Raw genomic sequence first — 23,383 nt, 5'->3', positions numbered from 1 at the left:
ACCACTATACCTTAGGCATATAGGAAGGGCAGGCAATATATTTAAATCTTTAAATGTATTTATGACAGGTATGGATGTTTTAATAAAAAACAAAAGTTTGGGTTTCTTGTTTAATTTGAAAAGGACTTTTATTATACAGCTTTGTATGTCTGGATGACAGGTCCACTTTAAGTAGCTATGAAAAAAAATAGGTGTTTGCTTTAGAATAGCTAATGGTATGAACATCATCAAACACTCAATAGGTAATGAGGCCGGGTCTGGTCATATTGATGGTCCAGGAACAGATGTTGAGCAATATATTCCTGCAGTCCTCAGACAAATTGTACCTGTGATACCAACGCTGATACTAATCGTTCTTAATGTGGGCTATGCTGATGCCAAGTTACACCACTGATGGTGACCTTGATGATTTTGCAAATTATATTCTCTGTGTGTGTTGCAGAAGGGGAATAAGATACTATTATCAGCCAAGAGATTCCCCATTGGATTTGTCTAGAAATATATTTTTGGGCTGTCTCCCGCAGGAGCTACTATTACCCATGATTGCCCTTAACAGCAATGAAAAAACATATAAATTGCTTTTCAGTGAAAGGATATGATGCAAGGTTACATTATATAAATGAAACTATGCATGGTACTAAGTGGTTTATCAGCAAGGATTTAGGCAGCACTCATACCCCCTCATTGCTTTTTTGTCTGGTGCAAGTCACAGTTTCCACCTCCAACTAATTACTAGAATTTCAGATGATGAATCGCAGATGTCTTTTCTTAAAACGTCTTTATTAAAACATGAGCTATGACCCATAATCTGGATTATCCGTGTCATAGCCCATGTCTTAATAAAGGCATTTTAAGAAAAGACATCTGCGATTGGTGCTGTCTATCATCTGAAACGAAGTGGTTTATCAGTCATATAAGAGAAAGAGGTTAATTTGGATTTATCTTTGCTCCAAGAATTTTACAGCTTGTGGCCGCCACAAGACACTTTTTGCTTTAAACAGTGTTCACACAGAGGTACTACAACTTTAAGTAGAATATTCATTTATCATGTATGTAAAGTAACACAACATGGCCTTCCCTTTCAGGGGAACAGTTGTAAAATGTTTCACATGATTGCCATGCTCTTGTTAAGCTTCCAAAGGCCACTGCTTACTTGCAACATTCAGAGAGATTCCAAAACCATACAGTTAATTGAAACGGTTTCTCATTATTAAGATAAGATTTGAACGTGTATCAATTCTAAACTGAAAACAAAAAGCAATTCCCACCAATTCTGTAAGGAAGGCCACATAGAGAAGTGAAGGAACCTGCTTGACATGAGCAACTACCTACAACCAACTGGATTTAGGCCCATTAATGCCCCAAACCACGCTTAAGCTCCCCTTAGACGCGACGATTCTTCTTGCCGACCGAACGATTTTAGGGAAGTCCGACCAATCCTTCAAAATTATCGTGCGGTTAGTGGGATTGGAACGATCGTACATTTTACGATTTTTCGGCCGACATCTGTCAGGAAATTGATCGGCCAGGTCAAAAAATCTTTGTCGGTCCCAGTGCAATCTATCTATGTTTGCAGGGCCAAGCAGGCAGCTCCCCTTTGTTTTCCTGCCAAATTGGTCTTTTTAGTTGATGGTCAATTTGTATGATCGTACGATTGTTCCGAGAAAAACTTTGTCTCACAATGAGGATCGGATCTTTTAAAAATCTCAACATCTATGGACAGCTTTAGTATCCAAACATGCTTAGGTTGAGATACCTGCTTACTTCCCTTGTCTTGTGGTGTGAAATTGACAGGTAAATCTAACCATGAATAAATACATAGTGGTGCTGTAGTCTGTATATATGTACAATTATGGAGTGAGTGTATGGATCTTTGTAAAGTAGTCAGCACTTACAAGTAATTTCTTTGAGCAGTAGCTGTAGCTACTAATCTCACCAAACTGCCTACACGCCGGCTAGAATCTAAATCGCTGGCAGAATTGGAATCTGAAGAAACTTCAGGCGACTTTGGAAAATGGAGTACTCAGAGTGCCATCCCGCCGACGATTTAGGCGACTTTGGAAAACAAAGCGCTCCGAGTGCCACCCCGCCAGTGATTTCGATTCTAACTGACAGGGAGGCAGTTTGTCGCCGGGCGACTAAATCGCCCCAAATCTTCTTGTCTGTCTCTGCCCATAAAATTTGTTGCAGCAGAATCATTTCTATATCAAAGAAAGTTTTTTTCAGTAAACCTGAGGAATTTGCATGTGGGTGGCATTGCCATTTGCTGAAATTGTTTCCCAGCAATGGTAACCAAAAGCATCACTTAAAGCCCTCAAAAACACGCAAATACCCTTTTAGCCCAGTTGCCTAAATTGACTTGTTTCCTACGGAAATTTAAAATGACCCATGTTCCATGTCTTTTTGACCAATGCTAGAATGCTTAACTGTGAGTTAAATGAAATATACAGGAGGAAAAAAAAGGGGCAGGTCACAGGGAAGAGTGATATGTATCTTGGCCAATTGCATCACATTCTGCATTATTCTTATGATTTACAATATAAATAATACTTTCCCATCAATATAATACAGCACTCCACTGGTTTTAGAAGTTTATCATTTCTCCGACTTCACTTTTATCTTCCGGCGTTTCTTCTTTTCCTTGTCAACAGGTGAATGCAAGAATTCTGTACTAGTATTAGTGTCCCCTCGCCTCAGTTTACTGTAATTAAAGAGTAAAGGGAAACAAACGGATCAGTTACATCTTTAACATGGAGGATATTTAATGTCATATCACAAAAAAAGTCTCCAAAAAATGAATCACAGATTTGTACTAAACCTTCAGCTATTAGACCTTAACATGCAAATAATTAACCTGGCCTATTCCTGAGATCCATATTTTGCACCTTAGTTCGATCAACAGAAAAATGTGGAAGCCAGACCCAGGACAAGCAGTGTTGTGCTGCTATTACAGTACTTTATGCCCTTTATTAAGTGTTAATACAATGTCAATATACAATGACATTTGTTAAAAGTAGAACTGTAAAACCATGCAGTGTGCTTGTCCTGGGTCTGTCTTTCCCTCTCTCCAATAATTTTTCAAAAATACACACTCAAGCACAATGAAAACACAAATATACTGTATACATATGTCCCCAAGTGAATGTCCCATAAACAGAGAATTTGGATTTATTTTTTCTACTTTAAACCTAGTTTTTTGGACTGCTGTATAATAGTGTAAAATTCACACAGTCAGAGTTTCCAATTATTTCTTGCCTGCACAGCAGTAACATGAACACACGCAGGAAGATGGTCAATAAATATGATTTTAACTGCTAAGCAAACATTTTTTCAGTGGCTGTGGTCTTCTTGAGACCGATAATTAGAGCAATCCTTTAGTGATCCAAGTGGGACATACCTGGTCACCACAATTTAAAATTAAAAATAGATGGATTCTTAACATGAGAGCCAGGTCATTAAGAAATTACAATACAGTAGTTATAGTATCTCTGTCACATGAATGCCTTTTTTTAATTCCAAAACACAGCTTCTATTATTCACTAGGCAGAAAATGGACCAATAGACAGAGAGGAATATAGTTCTAGAGAATACAACTGTACTCATTAAAGTTGGCCATAGACACACAGATAATATTGTATGAAACACATTTTTGTACGTTATTCGGTGCGTGTATGGTGGGAGACGAGCCGACCGAGATCGGCAGAAGACTTGGATAACGGTTGGCTCGTCGATCGGAAAATTTTGATCCAGCGCCTTTGAAGGCACCCGCACATCGCCATCATCAGATACAGGTACAATTCTATTGTTTCTACCCGTATACCTGACGAGTCAGCTCTACACGTATGTATTGAAACAAATGATCTTTCTTGAAAAGATCTTTTCCAGGAAAGATCGTAATCAGTGTTGCACTGGGACACCAGGCTCCCACCAAAAAACCTTAGATCAGGGGCCCACTCTCAGTACTATTTTCTGCCTCTTCTCACTCAACCTCTATTCTCTTCTTTTCCTTACGTACTATAATCTATTATTACATCTATTTAGCCTCTTTGTTAAGGAAATAAGGAATTGCCATAAAATAAAACAAATGTTTGGAAGCAGGAGGGCTCACTGACACCTGGGCCCACTGGGAGTTTTCCTGGTATCCCGGTGGGCCAGTCTGACACTGATCGTAATTGTAATGTCTATGGCCACCTTTAGGTTGTTCCAACTTGCATCTTGGATAGCACAATAATCTCTGTATGTGCAGGGCTAATTTGTCTCTAAGGTAGGGCATAGAGGAATAACAACCCAAAGAGTGTATGCAAATTCATCAACTATAAATTCATTCAATACTATGTAGCAACCTAATGTATTTATTTTTAAAGTAAAGAAAAGGCAACCTAAAGTACCTATCCTTCTGCTATGTGCCTGTTCTTGCATATATTTATACTGTCAGTTATACAAGCAACTGCAGCACAAGGCTTGTAAGCATAAGTTTCTTCTTTATCCACCATGTTTGCCCAGCTTCACTGTCTCCAGTCAGTATAGTATCACTATAAAATAGGGAGTGCCTCCAACCTGGAAAAAGGGGAAGGCTTTATTCCAAGCCACAGTTTCTGCAATCAAAACACTTATTGCTAGAATGTGGAAAACTAGCTCTGCTAGTCACGGATTTTATGGTGTAGTTTTTATTTCTATATTACACTGTTCACATTACAAATAATTCATTCTAGTATTTAAAATGCTATGAAGTGTATTTTTTTTAGTTGTAATATTACAAGTAACATAATTTAGGCAGCCATCTCATGTAATTTTGCCTGGTCATGTGCTTTCAGATAGAGCCAGCTATAGTTTCCCCTACTAAATGTAATAAGATGAGTCACAGTGGGACTCTTTAAGGTGTGCACACACAACAAATTGTGGTGTGCACAAAGAATTTTGTATCAATTCTGACCTGAGCATGCAGTTTTTAGTGCACAAAAAAGTTTAAAATGTGTGCACAAAATCAGAGGGAAAACTGCTGAGGATACCGGAGAAACTAACAGCATTGTCAAGCCTCATGTCAGATTTCAAAATGTAATAGATTTTTTTATTTTTATTTGTTCTTTTGAAAACTGTATTTCAGTGCTGGAGCAGCACTATAAGTGCAAGGTAGAACACTTTATTTATTCTGTAGAATGCTTTATCACACCTGAATAAAAAGCCATAAAAGTGCTCTCTGCTTAAGAAGATAGCAGCTGCCATATCAGTTCTGTGTGACTTTGCTGCTGGCTTTGCTCAGATTACAGGGAGGAGAAGCTGCACAGGCTTTTGCCAAGGGCAGGGAGGTTTGAGCTGAGAGAAGCAAATCTGATACCAAAGCCCATGTGTAAGGGTCAGGGAACTTGCCCAGATTCGGGGAGATTAGTCGCCTAGCGACAAATCTCCTCTTCTTCGGGGCTAGGATGTAAATTGCCAGCGGGATGGCACTCGGAGGGTTTAGTTTTCCTTGCGAGGCAACTTCGGAAAACAAAGTGCTCCGAGTGCCACCCCCTGGCCATTTACATTTTAGCCAGCGGGAGGCAGTTCTGGGAGATTAGTCGCCCTGAAGAAGAGGAGATATGAGGCCGGGCGACTAATATCCCCAAATCTGAGCGTGTGCCCTGACCCTAAAGAATAGGAGGAAAGGAATGTGGTGTCTCTTTTCACAGAGGACTCAGAACAGCAGCACTTTAAGTGATTATGGGTGTTTTTACACAGAACTTTCTGATAAAGCATAGTTTTAACTGTCAGAAGAATGTGTAGATACTAAACCCAAAAAATATGGGTCTGTGTGTAGCATGGAGATGCATGAACTCTGTTGTACAATGCTCCCTACAGGTAGTGTAAAATGATTATACAGCTGTAATCACTCTGCCTTGCCAAAGTGCCAATCTTTTCTCCCCTTTCCCAAACATACTAAATATCCCCTCTACCTTCCACCCTCTCACTTAAACTTGTTGTTAAACTGCAGCTTGAAAGTACTTACACAGGGCTATGTTTTTTTTTTCTTTTGCTCGTTTTGCCCAAACCCTAACCTTTAGTGCACAAACAAGATTTTGAGATGATGCAAAAATTGCCTTAATAACAGTGTCCACAAAATGGCTACTGCCTGCTTGCTATAATTATGAATTCCCAGACCCAGACAGTGTAATTAAAGCAAACTTCATTTTGCTTGATAAGATAGGATTTGTAATTAATTTTTTGGGTGACGGGTCCCATAAATTAACATCAATTTAATTTAGATCATGTGACTAAACTAAACTAAACTAGACTTAACTAAAACCGCAATTGTTTTGTGCATGCATTCCTGCCCCCCAAAAAACTATTCTAATTTGCATTTGCAAATAAGGATAAAGTTCCCTACTATGAAGGATATTTCTAAATGCATTTAGAAAAAGTATTCTTTTAAAATGGTAGCAAATAACCTCAGCAGTATGTTCCCTGTTCTGTCCAGCATTCTTAAGAAAGTAAAGAAAGGTATGTACAACACAAGTTTAAAAAGACCTATAAGCAATAAAATCGTACTTACGACCCTAGGCTTGGTTCTTTGTAGTTAACTGCGTTTCGTTTTCTCCTCCCAAAAGTTTTTGAACAATCATACTCTACTGAGCAAGGCTTTGGAGGTTGTTTAAAGGAATTAAGAGGTGCATTTGTCAGATCTTGCAATGGCTTACCAGCTGAAACAAAAAAACACAATGTAAAGACTTTAAAATCTGTTATCTATTGAAACCTCCATAGAATCCAATTTAATGATGGTTTCCTTTCAGTTATTAGAGATATGCCAGCATATTGTTTTGATCTCTACTAATTGTTTGGGGCAGAAATTGCTTTCCAACATCTACCTTGACTGCACAACTCAGATGAGTGAGAATTAAAGGGGTTGTTCATCTTTAAATTATATTCTGAGACAATTTGCTATTAATCATTTTTTATTATTTGTGGCTTTGAGTTATTTCGCTTCTTATTCAGCAGCTCTCCAGTTTGCAATTTCACAAATCTGGTTGCTAGGGTCTAAACTACCCAAGCAGCCATTCTTTCATTTGAATAAGAGACTGGAATATGAATAGAAGAGTGTCTGTATAAAAAGAGGAGTGATAAAAAGTATCATTATAATACTTTTGTAGCCTTACAGAGCATTTGGGTCGTAACCACCATTTGAAAGCTGGAAAGCGTCAGAAGAAGGCAAAAATATAACGAAGACCAACTGAAAAACTGAGTAGAATGGGCCACTCTCTAAAATACTAAAAGTTAATGAAAAAGTTAACCTCCCATTTAACCTACAGGAATTCCCATAAAATAGAAAGCCTCTTTTTTTCTAGAAATACTTTCCTACATACAAACATTTTGTCCACAGTCTTTTCTTCCTAAGATACATGCTAATACATAAACTAATGACACACACACAGTACATACTCTGCTGTATACTTCAGCCAGTAGAAAAGCTCCAAAAATCACCTTTTCCATATGGCATTTCGGATACTTCACTGATGGGGAATATTAACCAGGGGAGCATAAGTCAAATCAGTTATATAAACTCCCATAAACTCTAAATTTGACCCTTGATAAATATGCCCCTTGGAGTTGTAGTATTTCTGGTCAGGTGATCTCTGAGGCAGCACAGAGACCATCATGAAATTGTGGTTCAAGGCAAGAGATGTAAAAGGACAATATTTACTTAAATATATATTCCAGTTTGGTAAGATTCTTTAATACTGTAATCTGCTTGCAATGGCAAAATATGGAATAGCTTCAATTTCCTTATTTGCCTTGTTTGGCTCAATGAATAAAAAAAAAAAAACTTTGTAATTCTGTAACTTTAAAAAAATATTCAGAACAAGTCTTATTAATTGAATGCATGTGTTTTTTTGTTAAAGATTAAATCAGGAAGTATATTTTCTAGTATTCCAGCAATTTTCTCTTTAATGCTACAGAACAGTAGCAGAACATGAACTGGAAGAGTTATACAAGGGTATAGAGTAGCCTATGTTCCACAATTATTTAAGGGGGAGTTCACCTTTAAGTTAAAGGAACAGTTATACCATAAAATGAAAGTGTTTTAAAGTAATGAAAATATCATGTAGTGTTGCCCTGCACTGGTAAAACTGATGTGTTTGCTTCAGAAACACTACTATAGTTCATATAAACAAGCAGCTGTGTAGCAAAAGCAGAGGCACAGGTTAAATAGTGGATAGCAGATAACACTATGTTCTACAGAGCTTATCTGCTGTTTAAGTCTTTTATCCATTGAATGGTTGCCCCCACTGCTACAAAGCAGCTTATAAACAGTAGTAGTGTTTCTGAAGCATACACAGCAGTTTTACCAGTGCAGGTCAACATAGTTATATTTTTATTACTTTAAAATACTTTTTTCATTACTTTAAAAATAAAATTTTTTGATGTTACCGTTCCTTTAACTTTTAGTATGTTATATAATGGCCATTCTAAGCATCGTTTTAATTGATTTACATTTACATTTTTTTTTTAAATATCAAATGGGGGTCACTGACTGCATCTAAAAAAAACTTTCCTATTTATATTCCAGCCTCCAATTCAAATCAATGCATGGTTGCTAGCAACCAGACTGCTGAAATTGCAAACTGGAGAGCTGATGAACAAAAAGCTAAATACTCAAAATCTACAAATAATAAAAAATTAAAACCAATTGCAAATTGTCTTAGAATAAATATGACCATCTACATCAGGGGTCCCCAACCGCCTGGCCGCGGCCCAGAAGCAGGCCGCGGACACTCCCGCACTGGGCCGATGAGCCCAGTGCGCAAAAAAATGGTGCACTGAATTAGACGCCTGCGCCCTGAATTGAACGCCGGCGAGCCAAAACTGGATGCAGGCGTATCCAAATTTTTGCCAACCCCCGCCAACCCCCCAAAAAAAAACAACAAAATTTGGCACCGGTCCCTGGTCCAAAAAAGGTTGGAGACCCCTGATCTACATCACAACAACAAGGTGAACAACCCCTTAAACCAAAAATGGACCCATTGTAGTGATAAAGTGATGTATATGCCACAACTGACTTGTTGCAGACAAAGAAAAGATGATTCCTGCTGATCATTACCAATAACGGTGGAGGGAATATTCTGCAAAAAAAACAAGATACATTTTTCTGATTTAAGTGTTCACTTTCATCATACTCATGGTAGAGAATTGGTACTTTCATTCACTGCTCGCTTCGGACTTTTTTTTTTATAACACCATATGCTGATTTACGAAACACTACCATTATTTATTTTGGGCAAGAATAAAAAGTTGTCATTTTAAAAAGTGTATTAATTGAGAAGTTCCTTTATATTAATTAATTAATGCAGATATTTATTCTATTATAGCACTGAACACTTTACCAAACAAAAACATCTTGACAATCAGAATTGTGTGCAAGGGGAAACATGCAAACATAAAACATACCTGTTCCTTGCCCATCAATACTTTGGTTTTGATCATCACACTGTAGCTCACTATGTTGTTCTTCACAAATTTCCTGCGTCTTGCTGTTATCATTATAAACACTAAAGTTCACTGGAGGCTGAAGCATCCATTTGGGGTTGCACTCCTCAAAGGTCGTTAGTTCTGGGTTATTGTTCAAAGGCTTTTCTATATTAAATGAAGCATCCTTGGTGTTTCTGGCAGATGGAAATTCAAGAAAACGATTACTTTCCACCACCGAATCAAGAATAGAGTCACTAACCATATCAAGCATAAAAGAATCTTGATCATTTGTCAAATTGCCACTCAAGAATCTAGACTTTTTACATGGTTGAGTAACTGCCAAGTCTATCAAGCTTTCCTGGACCAGTGTGCCTTGCTTATGACCAACATCTTCTTTTGCAGGTAAAATACGAGTTTTCCGTTTGTCTACTGGAGAAAAGGAACTTAAAGAATGTAAGGTACTGTCCTCATGTACAGGTTTACAGGTTGTGTTATCCAACATACTTTTATAGCCTTTAATATTTGGTGCATCTATGGCACTTTCCAGGTTTTGATTTTTTGGCTTTGTCTTGTGTAAATTATGAAAGTTATTCATTTTATTGCTCTGAAACAAGCCCATGGTATCAGGAGATTCGAGAGGACTAAGAGACTGGACAGAAGTCCCAGTCTGAAAATTTGCCATGTCACTTGGTTTGTTGATCACATTCGTTTCTCTTCGGTAATGCACCACATCTTTAGGAATGAACTCCACAGCAGAAGTTAATCCAGTGTTCACAAAATACGTTTCCCTCCGAATGTGTGTTTGGCTACATGCCATGTTATTAAGGAGACTGCTTGAAACGTCCCTAGTTTTCTCGAGATGAACCAACTCATCAGCTTTTGTATTCAATTCTACTTTTCTCATCTCTAAACATATTTCCTGCTGTTTTGAATTTGTTTTTCTTTTGCCAGGCTTGGTATCTCTCTTTTTGGCGATCTCCGTAATCTTTACAGTGGTACCACTGTTTTTTACTTGACCCGGTTTAATGAATAGATGCGCTGACTCACACTTTATTTCCTTGAATAGTACATTTTCTTTGGAAAGAGGGACTTCTGTATGTGCACTATGCAAGATGTGCATATTGTTTGAAGGTTCCCAATCCAAAATACAGTTGTTTGAAGGAGTTGTTCGCTTTCCTTCATAGTGGTGTTTCAGAACTTGCATCTCTTCAGTTTCAGATTTCATTTCAGCCTCCTCTTGCTTAATTGGCGGTGTTAAAACGTAAGTTTTTCGAATATCAAGAGTTTCTCTGGTTGATTGTGGAATAAGGGCTAATTTTGTGTTAGTCTGAGACAGCATGTCATCATCTTCCTGAATGTTATCAGAGATGTGTTCAGAATGCTGATGTTTATGCTCTAAATCAAGTGGTTTTTTTCGTTTGCCTTTAAACGGTTTATCAATAGCAACCGTTTCATTGTATTTACTTTTGTGTGCCTTTTCACGTCTGGCATGTTTAACCTTTCTTAATGAAGACACATCTTGTTTAACAGGTACACCAGATTTCGTTTTCTCCGTATGTGTTCTGCTTAGTGATGAGACTGTGATTATAGAAGCAGAGTCACTAGAGGTTAGCTGCATATCAGCATCATAAACAGTTTTCTCCTGTCCAACATTTTTGTCTTCAGTTGTTTCAGTCGCTATTGCAGAATGGGTGGGGTCAGCAGGAAATAGATTGATAGATTCATCATGCTGCTCAAAAACAAAATCTGAGCTGCCTTCACTTTGGCTAGAAATTATTTTCAGGTTTGAAGAGCTTTCAAAGGACATGGTTGCTCGTTTAATCTCCTGCAGCTCATATCCACCAACTTGTGATTCATATTCAGAAACTGCTAGAGTTTCATCACTTAGCCTGGGTGCAATGCTTCCATCAGTGGTCTGCTCACACTGAACCCTACTGCTGCTTTCTTGCCTTGAATACTTATTTTGGTTTAAGTCCAATTTATTAGATTGTATACTTGAGTGAGATGCTGTTGATCGTTTCTTTCTCATTGTAACAAATCCACAAATATCTGAATTAAGAACATCTGATACTCTAAATTCCTCACGGGGAACTAATTCCATGCTTTGTATGTTTGGCATAACATTATTAGATGTTGCAAGTCTTTCTGCAAAATAAATTTATAAAAATTTAAAACACTAAAAGCAAAATAAATACCCAAAAACTTAAATTTGTGGAGGGTCAGAAAAATTCCTTTAGAGTAGGGGTCCCCAACCAAAATGTTGGAGAGCAACATAAGCACACAAAAGTTCCTGGGGTGCTAAATATGGAATGTGATTGACTATTGGTAGCCCCTATGTGGACTTGCAGCCAACAGGAGGCTCTGTTTGGCAGCACACATGGTTTTTATGTAACTCAAGCTTGCCTTTAAGCCAAGAATTCAAAAATAATAAGCAAATACTATGTCAAACTGCCCCTTATAGAACTAATTTTTATTTCAAAGGTCAATTTGCTGTTGTCTATATAAATTTTATACTAAAGGCGATTGTCAGGCTACCACTTGGCTTCATGTAACAACAACAGAAAAAGTTAAACAAAATGCAGAGTAATTTCGTTACCTTTGGATGGCACATTTAGATTGTCAGGTGTTGGTTTATAGAGTGATTTCTCTCTCAAAGAACTTGAGTTTGCGAGAATAGAAATATCTGTTGGTGCTTCAACCACTGGATCTGCTGGTATAATGGTTCTCTTGTCACCTATGGAGCTAGAAGGAACCCTTAAAGCCATACCTGTCATTCTAAAAGGACAAAATGCAAATAATTAATGAGTTGTACCTTAATTCACAGTTCTGGAAGTAAAGAATAGTAACATACCTTATTGGAAATTGCAATAAGATGAAAAGCATTGCAAACTAGGGATTCACCGAATCCAGGATTCGCTTTGGGATTCTGCCTTTTTCAGCAGGATTCAGCCGAATCATTCTGCCCAGCTGAACTGATTCCGAATTTGCATATCCAAATTAGGGGCAGGAGGGAAATTGCTTGACTTTTTGTCCGAAAACAAGGAAATAAAAATGGTTTTCCCCTTCCCACCCCTATTTGCATATGCATATTAGGATTCGGCCAAATCTTTCGCGAAGGATTCGGGGGTTCGGCCGAATCCAAAATAGTGGATTTGGTGCTAGTTTGCATACTCCTGCCTCAAAAAACTTACCAATATAAAGTCTACTCATAATTTTTCTATTCTACTGTAAGCCCTACTTTGGTGTAAATTGTATATGTAGTGGGTCAGATACTCCATGCGGCCATGTGCATTACATACAAATTTTCAACTACACCATTCAAAAGAATGATTAGTTAGACAAAAAATGAGGATTTATGCTTGCTTCTGGGTAAATGTAGCAGTTGATTCCATGTTGTAATGGGGAATGGTGATCAGTAGGGATTCATTTCCTTTGTAGGCTGCTGGTAAAGTATTTATGTCTGCAAACACGGTTTCATAAACAATTTCCGCAAATGGGTAGCTCCCTAGATTCCATGAATCCATCCCACCATAAACATGTATGAAATATACAACATATTTTTTCCAGTTATCAAACCAGTGCCAACTTACCTAAACCCTTGATCATCATCCAAAGAAAACACACTATGGTGGCTAAACCGTTCACTCTTTCTCGGTTCTAAAGATGAAACATCTGTTGAATGCTTCAACAACAAAAAAAAGAAAATGTGTGTGAAAATGTCAAATTCAAGATGTTACATTTTTCATATTTACTAAACATTATTATGCAACAGAATGCAAGTCATTACCCAATTAGGTATGGTGTGGGGTATTATCAATTCAATAATTTCGATCATTTCTATGAAATGTGTTTTTAAATACATAAAAGCTAAGGCACCAATACAAAACTGTGCGGCACTGTAGACTCTATTTTACGGTTTCTTTTTGATCTATAATGCCACATGGGTTTACTGACAAAACAGCATGGAACCAAAAAGGCTGGCAAACACAAGCTTAAATATTATTATACCTTATATATAGACCAAACACGACTACTTAATTTGACTTACATTCATTCTTTACAGAAAATCTGTGAAATATTCTTTTCACTTGGTTTAAAACCTACGTATCTACCTCATACAATGCAGCCCTAAGCTGTTTAGGGTGGGCTTCCAAGCTGCACTTTAATGCAAATCACGCTCTTATGGTTTACAGTAAACAATATAAGGACAGCACATTAGCAAAACTGCTTGGTAAGTACTTTACTGCTCATACAACATGTCTTGTAGGGTTGTAAAACCCTTTTTCACTATCTCCTGTTAAATGCAATTTCCTCAGCTATACAAACTATATGTTATTCCATTGTTTGTCCATATTATTTGCTCTATGTTTACCTCCATATTGCTGATTTCAATAGCAGCAGGCAAGTTAATGTTCATGAAAAGATCAATGTCCTTTAGCATCTTGTTCTATGAAAAAACAGACATGCAATTATTTAGTGAAAATTAGGTGACATTATCCGCATCTTCCACTGAGCAATATAACATAAATTACAGTTGTGCCTAGGATATTATGAATTAAGGAAGATTAAAATGTGGCAATTAAAATTCAAAATAACTTATTCCTCGATTACATGAATAATTAAATGTTTGTATGTATACTTATTTTTGTAGTGCTACTTATACAATCTAACATTTGAGCAAATATTTCCTAACTAGCTCCTAGCCTAGAAGAAAGCAAAGACCAACCCACGGATCAACATTATACTAAAAAATTATACCAATAGCCTTGTATTTCTTATCTTGTTATTATTATTTCCAGCAATTTTTGATGCCCCTATATCCATGGTTTTGCTGCCATGCGTTATAACCGTTAGAGACCACACCTTGTACAACTGGGGATAATGTAATAACGATGACAATGTTTGTTTTTCTTCAGATTCAGTAAACCACAACAAACATAGACAGCATTCACTGCCCTGTTGTTTGAAATAAACATCGAATTGGTAGCTATGGTTGTTATATCTGGCACAGTCTTTCACCTGTGAATACATTATTTTAGGCATAGGACTGATTATCCAGCCACCTGGTTACATAGTCTCAATGGGGAATGTTAGCAACTACTTTTTTAACTTGAATCAGCAGGCAAGAAAAACTGTCTTTAGTTTGTGCAAAAAAAAATAAATGGGCAGTTGAACTTTACCCATTCTGGTTTACATTAGAATTACTGATTTGCCCTTGTCTAGCCTACCCTCAGAAACTTACCAAAAGGTTTAGGTTTTGCCTGAGTAGCGCATTTTGGAAATGTAGCATCTTTACTTCTTTCTGTAAAAACATTTTATCATTCTCCAGTCTCCTTGCTTTCTCTTTTTCAGCAGTTAGTGCACAAGCCAAAGCTTTATTGTTGTGCTTTAATGAAATCTTTAGAATAGAGGAGTTATCTATAAAATTAAAAGGAAAACGTAATTTAAATTGGAAGTAGCCAGATCTGCAGCATAAAATGTCTTTTTCAGGTTCATCGGGTTCTTTTTCGGTACTGTTGTGTCTGAAAAATGCATAAAAGTTTGCTTTTATTGATCAACCTAATGATTACATCCATATTTCATTAAAAAGTTTCCTTGTGAAAATGAAGACCATGCAAGTTCTCCTGGCACGTATTAATAAAAGAGTTGCGTGTTTTTGCACATCAAAATCACCAAGACTAATCTAGTAAATTTTGGCTTATGACCCAATTCTACAAGTTTATACCACACTAAACATTAAGTAGCTCAGTGGAGAATTAGGACAACTGATCCTGTTCTGAAATACTGCATGCCATATAATTATTGGTTAAAATTTTTTGTAAATGTAACCAACTGAAAGCAGCATTTGTTTTCACCTTGTGGTTCGGACACAATTTAGATGATGTCAGATGATAAACGTATATATTCCTTTTGTACTGTACATATATCATTTTTTCTTTTTCATTGTAGGAAGGGATATGACGAATATGGACTGGCAAATATTCCATTAAAGCTCTATGTGATTCCTATTACGTGTTTTTATAGTAATTTAGAATTAAAGTGCTGCAAGGTAAATGACCACCAAGTTTGTGGAAAAGCTAAAAGAGGAGGAGGCAAAGAATGAGGATGGGGATAGAGGGAGTGCTATTTTCTACAAGCAACTAGTCCAGTAATGCAGACAAACAGGACATAAAGGGAAATGTGATGAAGAATTAACAAATTTCTTCAGTTTTCTTTTTTGAAACTTACTTAAGGTTTTTGTTTTAATTTTTGCTGCAAGAGTAGTATTCAGCTTTACAGTTTTCAAGGATCCGTGTTTCTTTTCTCGCATTCGTTCCTTGACGGTCTGCAGGGTAACAAGTGATGAACTTGGTTGTAAAGCCATGATAAAATGAACACAGAATGCATAGAAACTGGAAAAAAAAAAAGATTAAACATTCATTACTAAAAAAAAACTATACCTTCAGAATCAATAATTAACAGACAAATAGTATAGATCAGGGCTGTCCAGCTAGCGGCCCCCCATGCAAGTTTGCCTGCTGTGATTTCTTACCTTGTGTAAGCTTTAAAGGAGAAGGAAAGCTACTGAGGCATTTTATTGCCAAAAGATTAGCTGCAATTGCAAGCCACAATGCTATATTTATTCTGTAGAATGATTTACCATACCCGAGTAAAAAGCTCTAAAAGCTCTCGGTTTGTTTAGGATAGCATAGTTTAGGATAGCAGCTGCAGTATTAGCTTGGTGTGACATCACTTCCTGCCCGAGTCTCTCCCTGCTCACTTATAGCTCTGGGCTCAGATTAAGGAAGAGAGGGAGGGGGAAGAGGAGCAAACTGAGCATGCTCACGCCCGGGGCAAGGAGGTTTAAGGTGAAGGCAGGAAGTCCATGTGTACACAATAGAAGGAAGCAAATGCAGTGTTTCTTTTGACAGAGGACTCACAGTAGCACTACTTTGAGGGTTTACGGATATATTTAGGCGGACCTTTCGGATAAGGCTTACTTAGTTTAAGTTATCCTTCTCCTTTAAACGGTATCCGTATCAGTGAATTTGTCTTAAGCAGTTCCTGAACCTGTCAGTCTGTCATTAGGTGACTCTCAGCTGTACATTTGCCTCATACTGTTTGTACACAAGTAGACAGCACTCACGGCATAATCTTCATAAATAGTTAAAAGACCTTTATTCCTCCGACCACATGTCTACACGTTTTCGGTCCACAGAGGACCATCATCAGGAACTATATATATATATATATATACGTAGAGATAATCGGCACTCACCATTCACTTAGCCAGTTGCTGGGTGCTAACCAATCAATACTTATTATTCACATGGATAGTGAAGCGGTAATGCCCTCTTAGCCCTATAGGATTGGCATACCTTTGATGGGGTGGTAGTAAATGCCATTAATGGGTATATATGGACTACCACAGTCGATATAGAGATTTACTTAATCCTGCCAGTGTTTAGTTCTGTGGTTTCTTTCCCCCTATTTCTACTCTTTTTCTACAATGTGTCTAGATATATTGACTTAGATAATAATATTAAGAGTTGTATTTTGTTACATTTTCTAAGATCTTGCTGGCAATGTTGATTGCTCAATAGATAAGCTTTTTGATACATTTCTATGAGACACTGTGGATGTCAATGTGTGTTTTTAAGAAAAGTTTATTAGATAAAATCTTTTAAAAAATTTTTACACATTTTTATATGTACTATTATATGTATTTATAGATTCTCACTTGATGGCCTAACACACAGATTTTCGATAGAGGCCTAGATATTTCAATCACAGTATATATTTGAGATGAGCACTGCCACTTTAAAGATGCACTTTTGGATATATGAATGGTTCACACATATGTGAAATTGTAATGAGGGATTGACTCTGATTGGTTGAGGGGATGATATAATGATGTACTACACTTCCTGTCGTTATCCTGACGACGGCTCCAGGTGAGCCGAAACGCGTTGATACACCGTGCACCAATAAATAACCTTTTGATACACGCTGGATGGCGTTCGCTGTGAGTGCTTTCATGGACTGTGAATAATATATATATATATATATATATATATATATATATATATATATATATATATATATACACTGTTTTTTTGTTTATAAACCTATTGGATAAAATGTCATTAAAATGTAGTTTTGAGACAAGAAAAATGCTTCCTCCGCTTTTGTAAATTTCTCCTAAGTGTTTTGGTGTCCCAGAGCACCCCAATATATTTACTATGCAATATCATGCCAGTGGGAGGAACAAATGCAGCCTGTGCAGAATGTGTTGCAGGCATAAGGAAGTGACAAGGAGGGAAGGCAAGATGATGGTACATTTTTTTTTATGATTTTATATGAATGATTATTAATGTTAAGACACCATTCACCCTCTCAATATAGCAATAACACCACTTTTGTACCGATCATTCTTCTTTAAGTGTAACAGCTGTCACTTTAAACTTTAAGGGAAAAAGCCCACTGTTCTTAGTAGCCTGAAAACACACCTATAACAGCCCCTCCATAGGACTAGAACTGACCCCAGTGAAATAGCATTGTGGAGCAGCATTGGCGTGCGTTTCCAGGCAATCAGCACCAGTACTAACACTTGGCACGCAATTTATGATAGAGAAGTATTATCTTGTTGGCTGCAGTGTCGGACTGGGACACCAGGGGCCACCAAAAAACCTTAGACCAGGGGCCCACTCTCAGTAATACCTCTATTCTTCTTGTCTCTTTTCTTTACACACTATAATCTATTATTCCATCTATTTAGCCTCTTTGTCCTCATAGAAATAGGGAATGACCATGAAATAGGCCAAATGTTTAGCGGCATGAGGGGTCCACTGACACCTTGGCCCACCAGGACTTTTCCTGGTATCCTGGTGGGCCAGTCCGACACAGGTTGGATGCCATTTCTATTGTTATGCTAGCCATGTTTGTACCCACCATTTCCCCAAGATAAACATCCAGAACCCTGCAGGACCTAGTGACAGCTATGCCTGACTGGCCCCACCAGCACTACAAGTCAAATGGTTTATGCCCTAAAGGATACAGTACTTATGTGGTCATATTACTATTCCAATCAAGACACAATTTACCCAGGGCAGCAATAGAAATAGTAGGGCTTTCACAATATCCTAATGAGTGGGCTTATCTGGCTGTGTGCATATCTGGTGGGCGGTGTTACTAACTTACTATCAGAAATGCACTCGTTCCTCTGGGGACCAATATAAAGGCGCATTTGTGTCGCAAAGCTCACTAGCAAATATTGTTTTGTGGGGACTGGGCAATGGCAGGGTCGCTTAACTGCCCCACATTTCGCGAGGCACAAACACAACCCGCAGTCCCAGATGGCTACTTACAGCTGTGAATTGCAAACTCCTTAGCGCCCGTGTTTCAAAAATTTCCCCGACGCCACAACTCTCATCACGCGAGACTGTGGCGTCAAGACTTCACGTCAACGCAGTGACGCAATACGTAGCCGCTGAGTATGCGTTACTCTGTATTACAGTATAGGGAGCGGCTAGTATTGGTGGTCGTTCGCTCTCAATCTGTTTTTCCTTTGCTCGCAAAAATAAATAAAAGACAAATATTTTACTTTTGACTTGGTTGGCTGCTTCTATGTCATCTGCTTAGGGCTCCCCTTAGCTCCAGGCAACTGAAAGCTCGCATGTTGCCTGGTTCATTCGACCACACAACAAAGAGTTGTTTGCACCATTGGTTCAATACTTCCTGGTCTTGCCCATGGATTCTGAAGTATAATCCAAGTTGTGCCGCCAATTAAAGAGTCAGTCTTTGCCCTAGTGCAACACACTTTTGTAAAAAGTTAAAATTTGTAGGTATTTTTGTGTCATTTGAGGGTCCCACGGTTGTGTAAATAAAGGCTAGATTTTTCACACAATGGCTAATTTAGGCAATGGGTGAAATTCGGTAAAAGTAACCTTTGCGTGTTTGAGGCCTCTCTTTAATGGTGGAATTCGAAGTTCCAAACAAGGGGCAGAATTTTTTTTAAATCTTTTTTATAATCCGTGGACTGCACAAGGGATACATTCATGGTGTTGTTTGCCTTTAAATTAACTTTTAGTATAAAGTAGAACAGTGATCCCCCAACCAGTAGCTCAAGAGAAACATGTTGCTCTCCAACCCCTTCAATGTTTCAAAGCAGGTGCTTATATCTGCAAGTTTTGCTTTCATAAAAACCAGATGTACTGCCAAACAGAACCTTAATGTAGGTTGACAATCCACATAAGGGCTACTAAATGGCCAATCACAGCACTTATGTGGCTTCTGCACAAGAACATTTTTCATGCTCCACTTCTGAATGTTACTCAGGGCTTCAAAAGGTTCCCTGATGTAGAGAGTGATATTCTGAGACGACTTGCAATTGGTTTTTATTTGTGGTTTTTAAGTTATTTATCTTTTCAGACGTTCAACTGTTTGCAATTTCAGCTTGCAATTACCCTTGCAACCATGTAGGGTTGCCACCTGTCTGGTTTAGACCCTGACAGCACTTTTTTTTTTTTTTTAACGGTTGTCCGGGTCAAAGCTACCTGCCCGGTGTTACAAATTAGGAACACCGGGCAGGATTCCCTATGATTGATGCGGCGATCGGCCAATCACCACGCGCACCACCCCCACCACATCAAGAGGGCCCACTGACACCTGGGCGCACCTGGCGTTTTCCTGGTATTCCAGTGGGCCAATCCGACACTGGTGTGTCATTTGAAGACTAGTACAATATTTTTTTTTTACAGTTAAAGGACAACACATGGTCTATATTAAGGAAATCTAATGAGAACCAACAGTAATCTTTATATTTTAGGCTCTTTTTTTTACAGTGGCATCAGGGGCGATCCTGGGGCTGCTGCAATCTGCGCTCAAAACTTTAGCATCAGAGCATGTCAAAGGGGGGCTGCATCGTTAGTGCAATGAGTACTATAGCACTCTGCACTAGTGGAGTTGAAATTACAGTTTGAAAACCGGAAATTTGCTTCCTAAAGTTACAAAAGGTGGCTTTTTGCTGCTCTTGGTAACTGGCCACTCACTACCACCTGAGGCAAGGTTCTCACCTTGTCTCATGGCAGAAGTGACCCTGGGTGGCATCAGAAGCTCCCAGAATTTTTTCTAAGTTGCCAACAATACCTGGCACCATCAGAGTCCCTTTTCCAAATTTGACCAAAAAGGAAAGAGATTCACCTGACTAGGGCCATTTGAAATTGTCATCTTTTTGGTATTTTTGTACTTTGAGGGTCCCAAAACATGAGGCAGATTTTCACAATTCATGGACAGAAAAGGGCTCATTTAAGAGAAGTCAATGGTTGAAATTAACCAAAAGTAATATTTTGCTCTGTTTTTACTAGTTTTAACTAACTGAATGTTTTCTGTAAGTTCTACAGCAAAAAATTCCAGGTCCCCAAAGGGTGTCCATGAAGACTAGTGCTGCAGGAGTTTCCCCTATTTCATGTGGGAGTTAAACCACGCTGACTGTCACTCAAGGTTACCCATGAGTATGTGAAGATAACATATGGGCTAATTTTGGAGAATCTAATGGAAACCAAATAGTAATCTATAGATTGTAATCTCTTATTTATGGTAGCTTCAGAGGCTCCCAGACATTTTTTCCTGGTTGCCAACAGGACCTGCCACCATCAGAGCTTCTTCTCCCAATTTGACCAAAAAGTATAGCGTTTTCATCCAAACTAGAGCCAGGTGACTTAGGTAGAAAGACTTCTTTGGGCATGTAGAGAAGGAGAGTTTGCCCTAGGTTTAGTTGCCACTGGCTGTGCATTATACTCTAGCCTCTATGGGGAAACACATCTTCCTCAAGAGAATTATGGTAACTACATTTGGGAGTCAGAGTGTGTATGTTGTTCCAGGTATGTAAAAAGCGGTGCGTTTACTGGGCATGGTATTTTCAGGGTGTGGCTAAAAAGTGGCTGTGGCTAAAGTTTTCACCTTCACAGTACATATGGCACTTAATATTGTCCCTAGTTTGGATCCTATAGATAGGAACCTGTCCCAACTGGGTATCTGTGGGGAAAATGGCTGACTTATCTGCAGTCCCGAGAAGCAGCCAGGCTCCTCTACCGTTCTCAGAAGTGCAGATAGGGAATCTTGTGGGTCATTGAGATACACCAAGGTATGATCCACGTATATTGAGATTTTTTTCTGTCGATAGCCCTTTTGTAGCCCTAATCTTTTGCCCAGTGGATCAGTGGCAAGGGCTAACAACAGGAGTCAGAGGAGACACTCCTGCCTCATCCCCCTTGCCAGGGCAATGTTTTTTGAAAATCTCCCATCCACATAACTGGAAGGTTCCTCATATGAACCATTTTTATCCAGATTTCATTGAGTCGTTGGGGGTCTGTCGGGAAATGTGAATGATTACTATCACCATGAGGAGCCCTCCCAGTATGGCTTTAAGTATTAAAGTAAAGAACCTTTCTATGCAGTATGTCTCATTCTTTTACACTTGTGGGGCATAACAAATGAGACCTTAAATCCTTTAAATGCAAAGAAAGCTTTTATTCTTTATGTTGTTAACACAATGTGTGCCTAAATCTATGGTCACACTGGGCTGATTCTCTGCCTGCATTTAATTAGCCCCTACGCTCATATCAGCCTTCACATCTCCCAACACCTGGAGCCAATACGTTGCCTGATTATGTTAACCATTGTATCATACACATTATTCTTTGTAGAATTTCATTTTGTGCACAATGTACATTTCCACTGACAGAGGATTGTGATGGCCTGGGTGCATACACGGACAGCTGATTTTGGCAAAGAAAGGAGTTTGTATTCTCGCTCTGAAATTTGCCTTGCGTGCCTGCACCCAGGTCGATACGATTGTTCTGGTTGCAGGCAGAGAAGAATGCTATTGACAGCGTAGGTATGTGAATAATATGTATCAGGTAAGGGTCCACCAAATGGTGCTCCCCCTCTTGCCATGGCTGAAACACTGAGGGATCAAATTGAAAAGCGAACTCCACTGACAAATATGTTTCTCAAAATCCCATAGGAATGAATAGAACATGGGTGAGTTTTTCTGCAGTGCGTTCTAATCCCACGTTTTGATAAATCTGCCCCTTAATCAGGTTGGCTGAATTGAGTTGAACTGAAGTTGATCTGTCTATAGTGAAAATCAGTGCATGGTGCAACTCATTCTCACTTCTGCTCAGCTCTGTTAATGTGAGCCATGACCACTTCCAAGACAGTATCAAACTAAATGGCTTGAAGGCTGATTTTTCAGGTAATAGGCAGGTTGGCCTTATATGGCCACCATAGATCATATGCAGTAAACTTTTCACTGTCCAGTTTGGAGACACAGACTAGCACTTAGAGCTGGTGTGTGCGATTTCATTGCTGGCATGGCCTAAAGAAGTATAAATACCAGATAGCATGGAAACTTTGCTCATGGCAAATAGTGACAGCAAACAAATGAATAACTCCCATTTATTGCCCAAGCAGGTTAATTTAATTTGAACTATCACAATAAATCATACTTTTAATACCAAACAATATTTGAATAATAATGAAATGACACTGTTTTAATAAATATAGAATTAAGAAATAATTAGGAGAATCTTTTTTAAATAGTGAGATTTTTATTTTAAAGCTATCGCATTCATGCTTACAGCTTTTTGACTCAATAAGAGTCTCTGACACATCTGAAGGAGCCAACTCTTGCATTCATAGCTCCCCAATCACTGTATCGCTTGTACTGTCTTGGTATCAGGTAGTACTGATGCCCTCTGTAGTTTGGCAGCTCATAGAATATCCATTGGCCATCATAAATATTGCAAGAGTTTATGTCATTGTATTTAAAATGCTCATGAACAGATGTGCAGTCATCGGTGAACTCCATGCTGTCTCCTCTAAAATCTTCTCTCTCAAAGATTTTTATTTTATAGGCTCCTCGTTGCTGGAGGACAATAAAAATAGATTATAAAATAGA

The 23,383-nt window shown here is 38.3% G+C and overlaps 2 protein-coding genes across 4 annotated transcripts in view; one reads left to right on the top strand and one right to left on the bottom strand.

Annotated features, from left to right (window-relative positions):
• Positions 1–2,340: 2,340 nt before the first annotated feature.
• On the bottom strand, positions 2,341–18,921 carry sgo2.S (shugoshin 2 S homeolog). Of its 3 annotated transcripts, XM_018239021.2 has the most exons (9): positions 18,789–18,921; positions 15,670–15,833; positions 14,684–14,859; positions 13,814–13,888; positions 13,032–13,123; positions 12,038–12,216; positions 9,421–11,586; positions 6,530–6,677; positions 2,341–2,701 (listed from the first exon to the last, which is right to left on the bottom strand). In XM_018239021.2, the coding sequence occupies exons 2-9, from the start codon at positions 15,803–15,805 to the stop codon at positions 2,596–2,598; spliced, it is 3,078 nt and encodes a 1,025-aa protein (XP_018094510.1). In that variant the 5' UTR covers positions 15,806–15,833; positions 18,789–18,921; the 3' UTR covers positions 2,341–2,595. The 3 variants fall into 3 exon arrangements, with proteins under 3 accessions (XP_018094510.1, XP_041434355.1, XP_041434356.1); XM_041578421.1 differs by lacking the exon at positions 18,789–18,921 and having other exon boundaries at positions 14,684–14,963; positions 15,670–15,808; XM_041578422.1 differs by lacking the exons at positions 14,684–14,859; positions 18,789–18,921 and having other exon boundaries at positions 15,670–15,806.
• The window catches only part of cryga.3.S (crystallin gamma a gene 3 S homeolog), a 22,056-nt gene continuing 16,384 nt past the window's right edge, over positions 17,712–23,383 (top strand). Inside the window, exon 1 of the mRNA XM_018239022.2 lies at positions 17,712–17,756. Coding sequence (XP_018094511.2) covers positions 17,751–17,756 — 6 coding nt within the window. The 5' untranslated portion in view covers positions 17,712–17,750. The remainder of the gene's footprint in view (positions 17,757–23,383) is intronic.

This window comes from Xenopus laevis, chromosome 9_10S (genome assembly GCF_017654675.1).
Source record: "Xenopus laevis strain J_2021 chromosome 9_10S, Xenopus_laevis_v10.1, whole genome shotgun sequence".
NCBI classification, from domain to species: Eukaryota; Metazoa; Chordata; class Amphibia; order Anura; family Pipidae; genus Xenopus; species Xenopus laevis.
Note: the sequence above shows the minus strand (reverse complement) of the source record. Positions and strands in the feature narration are given on the sequence as shown.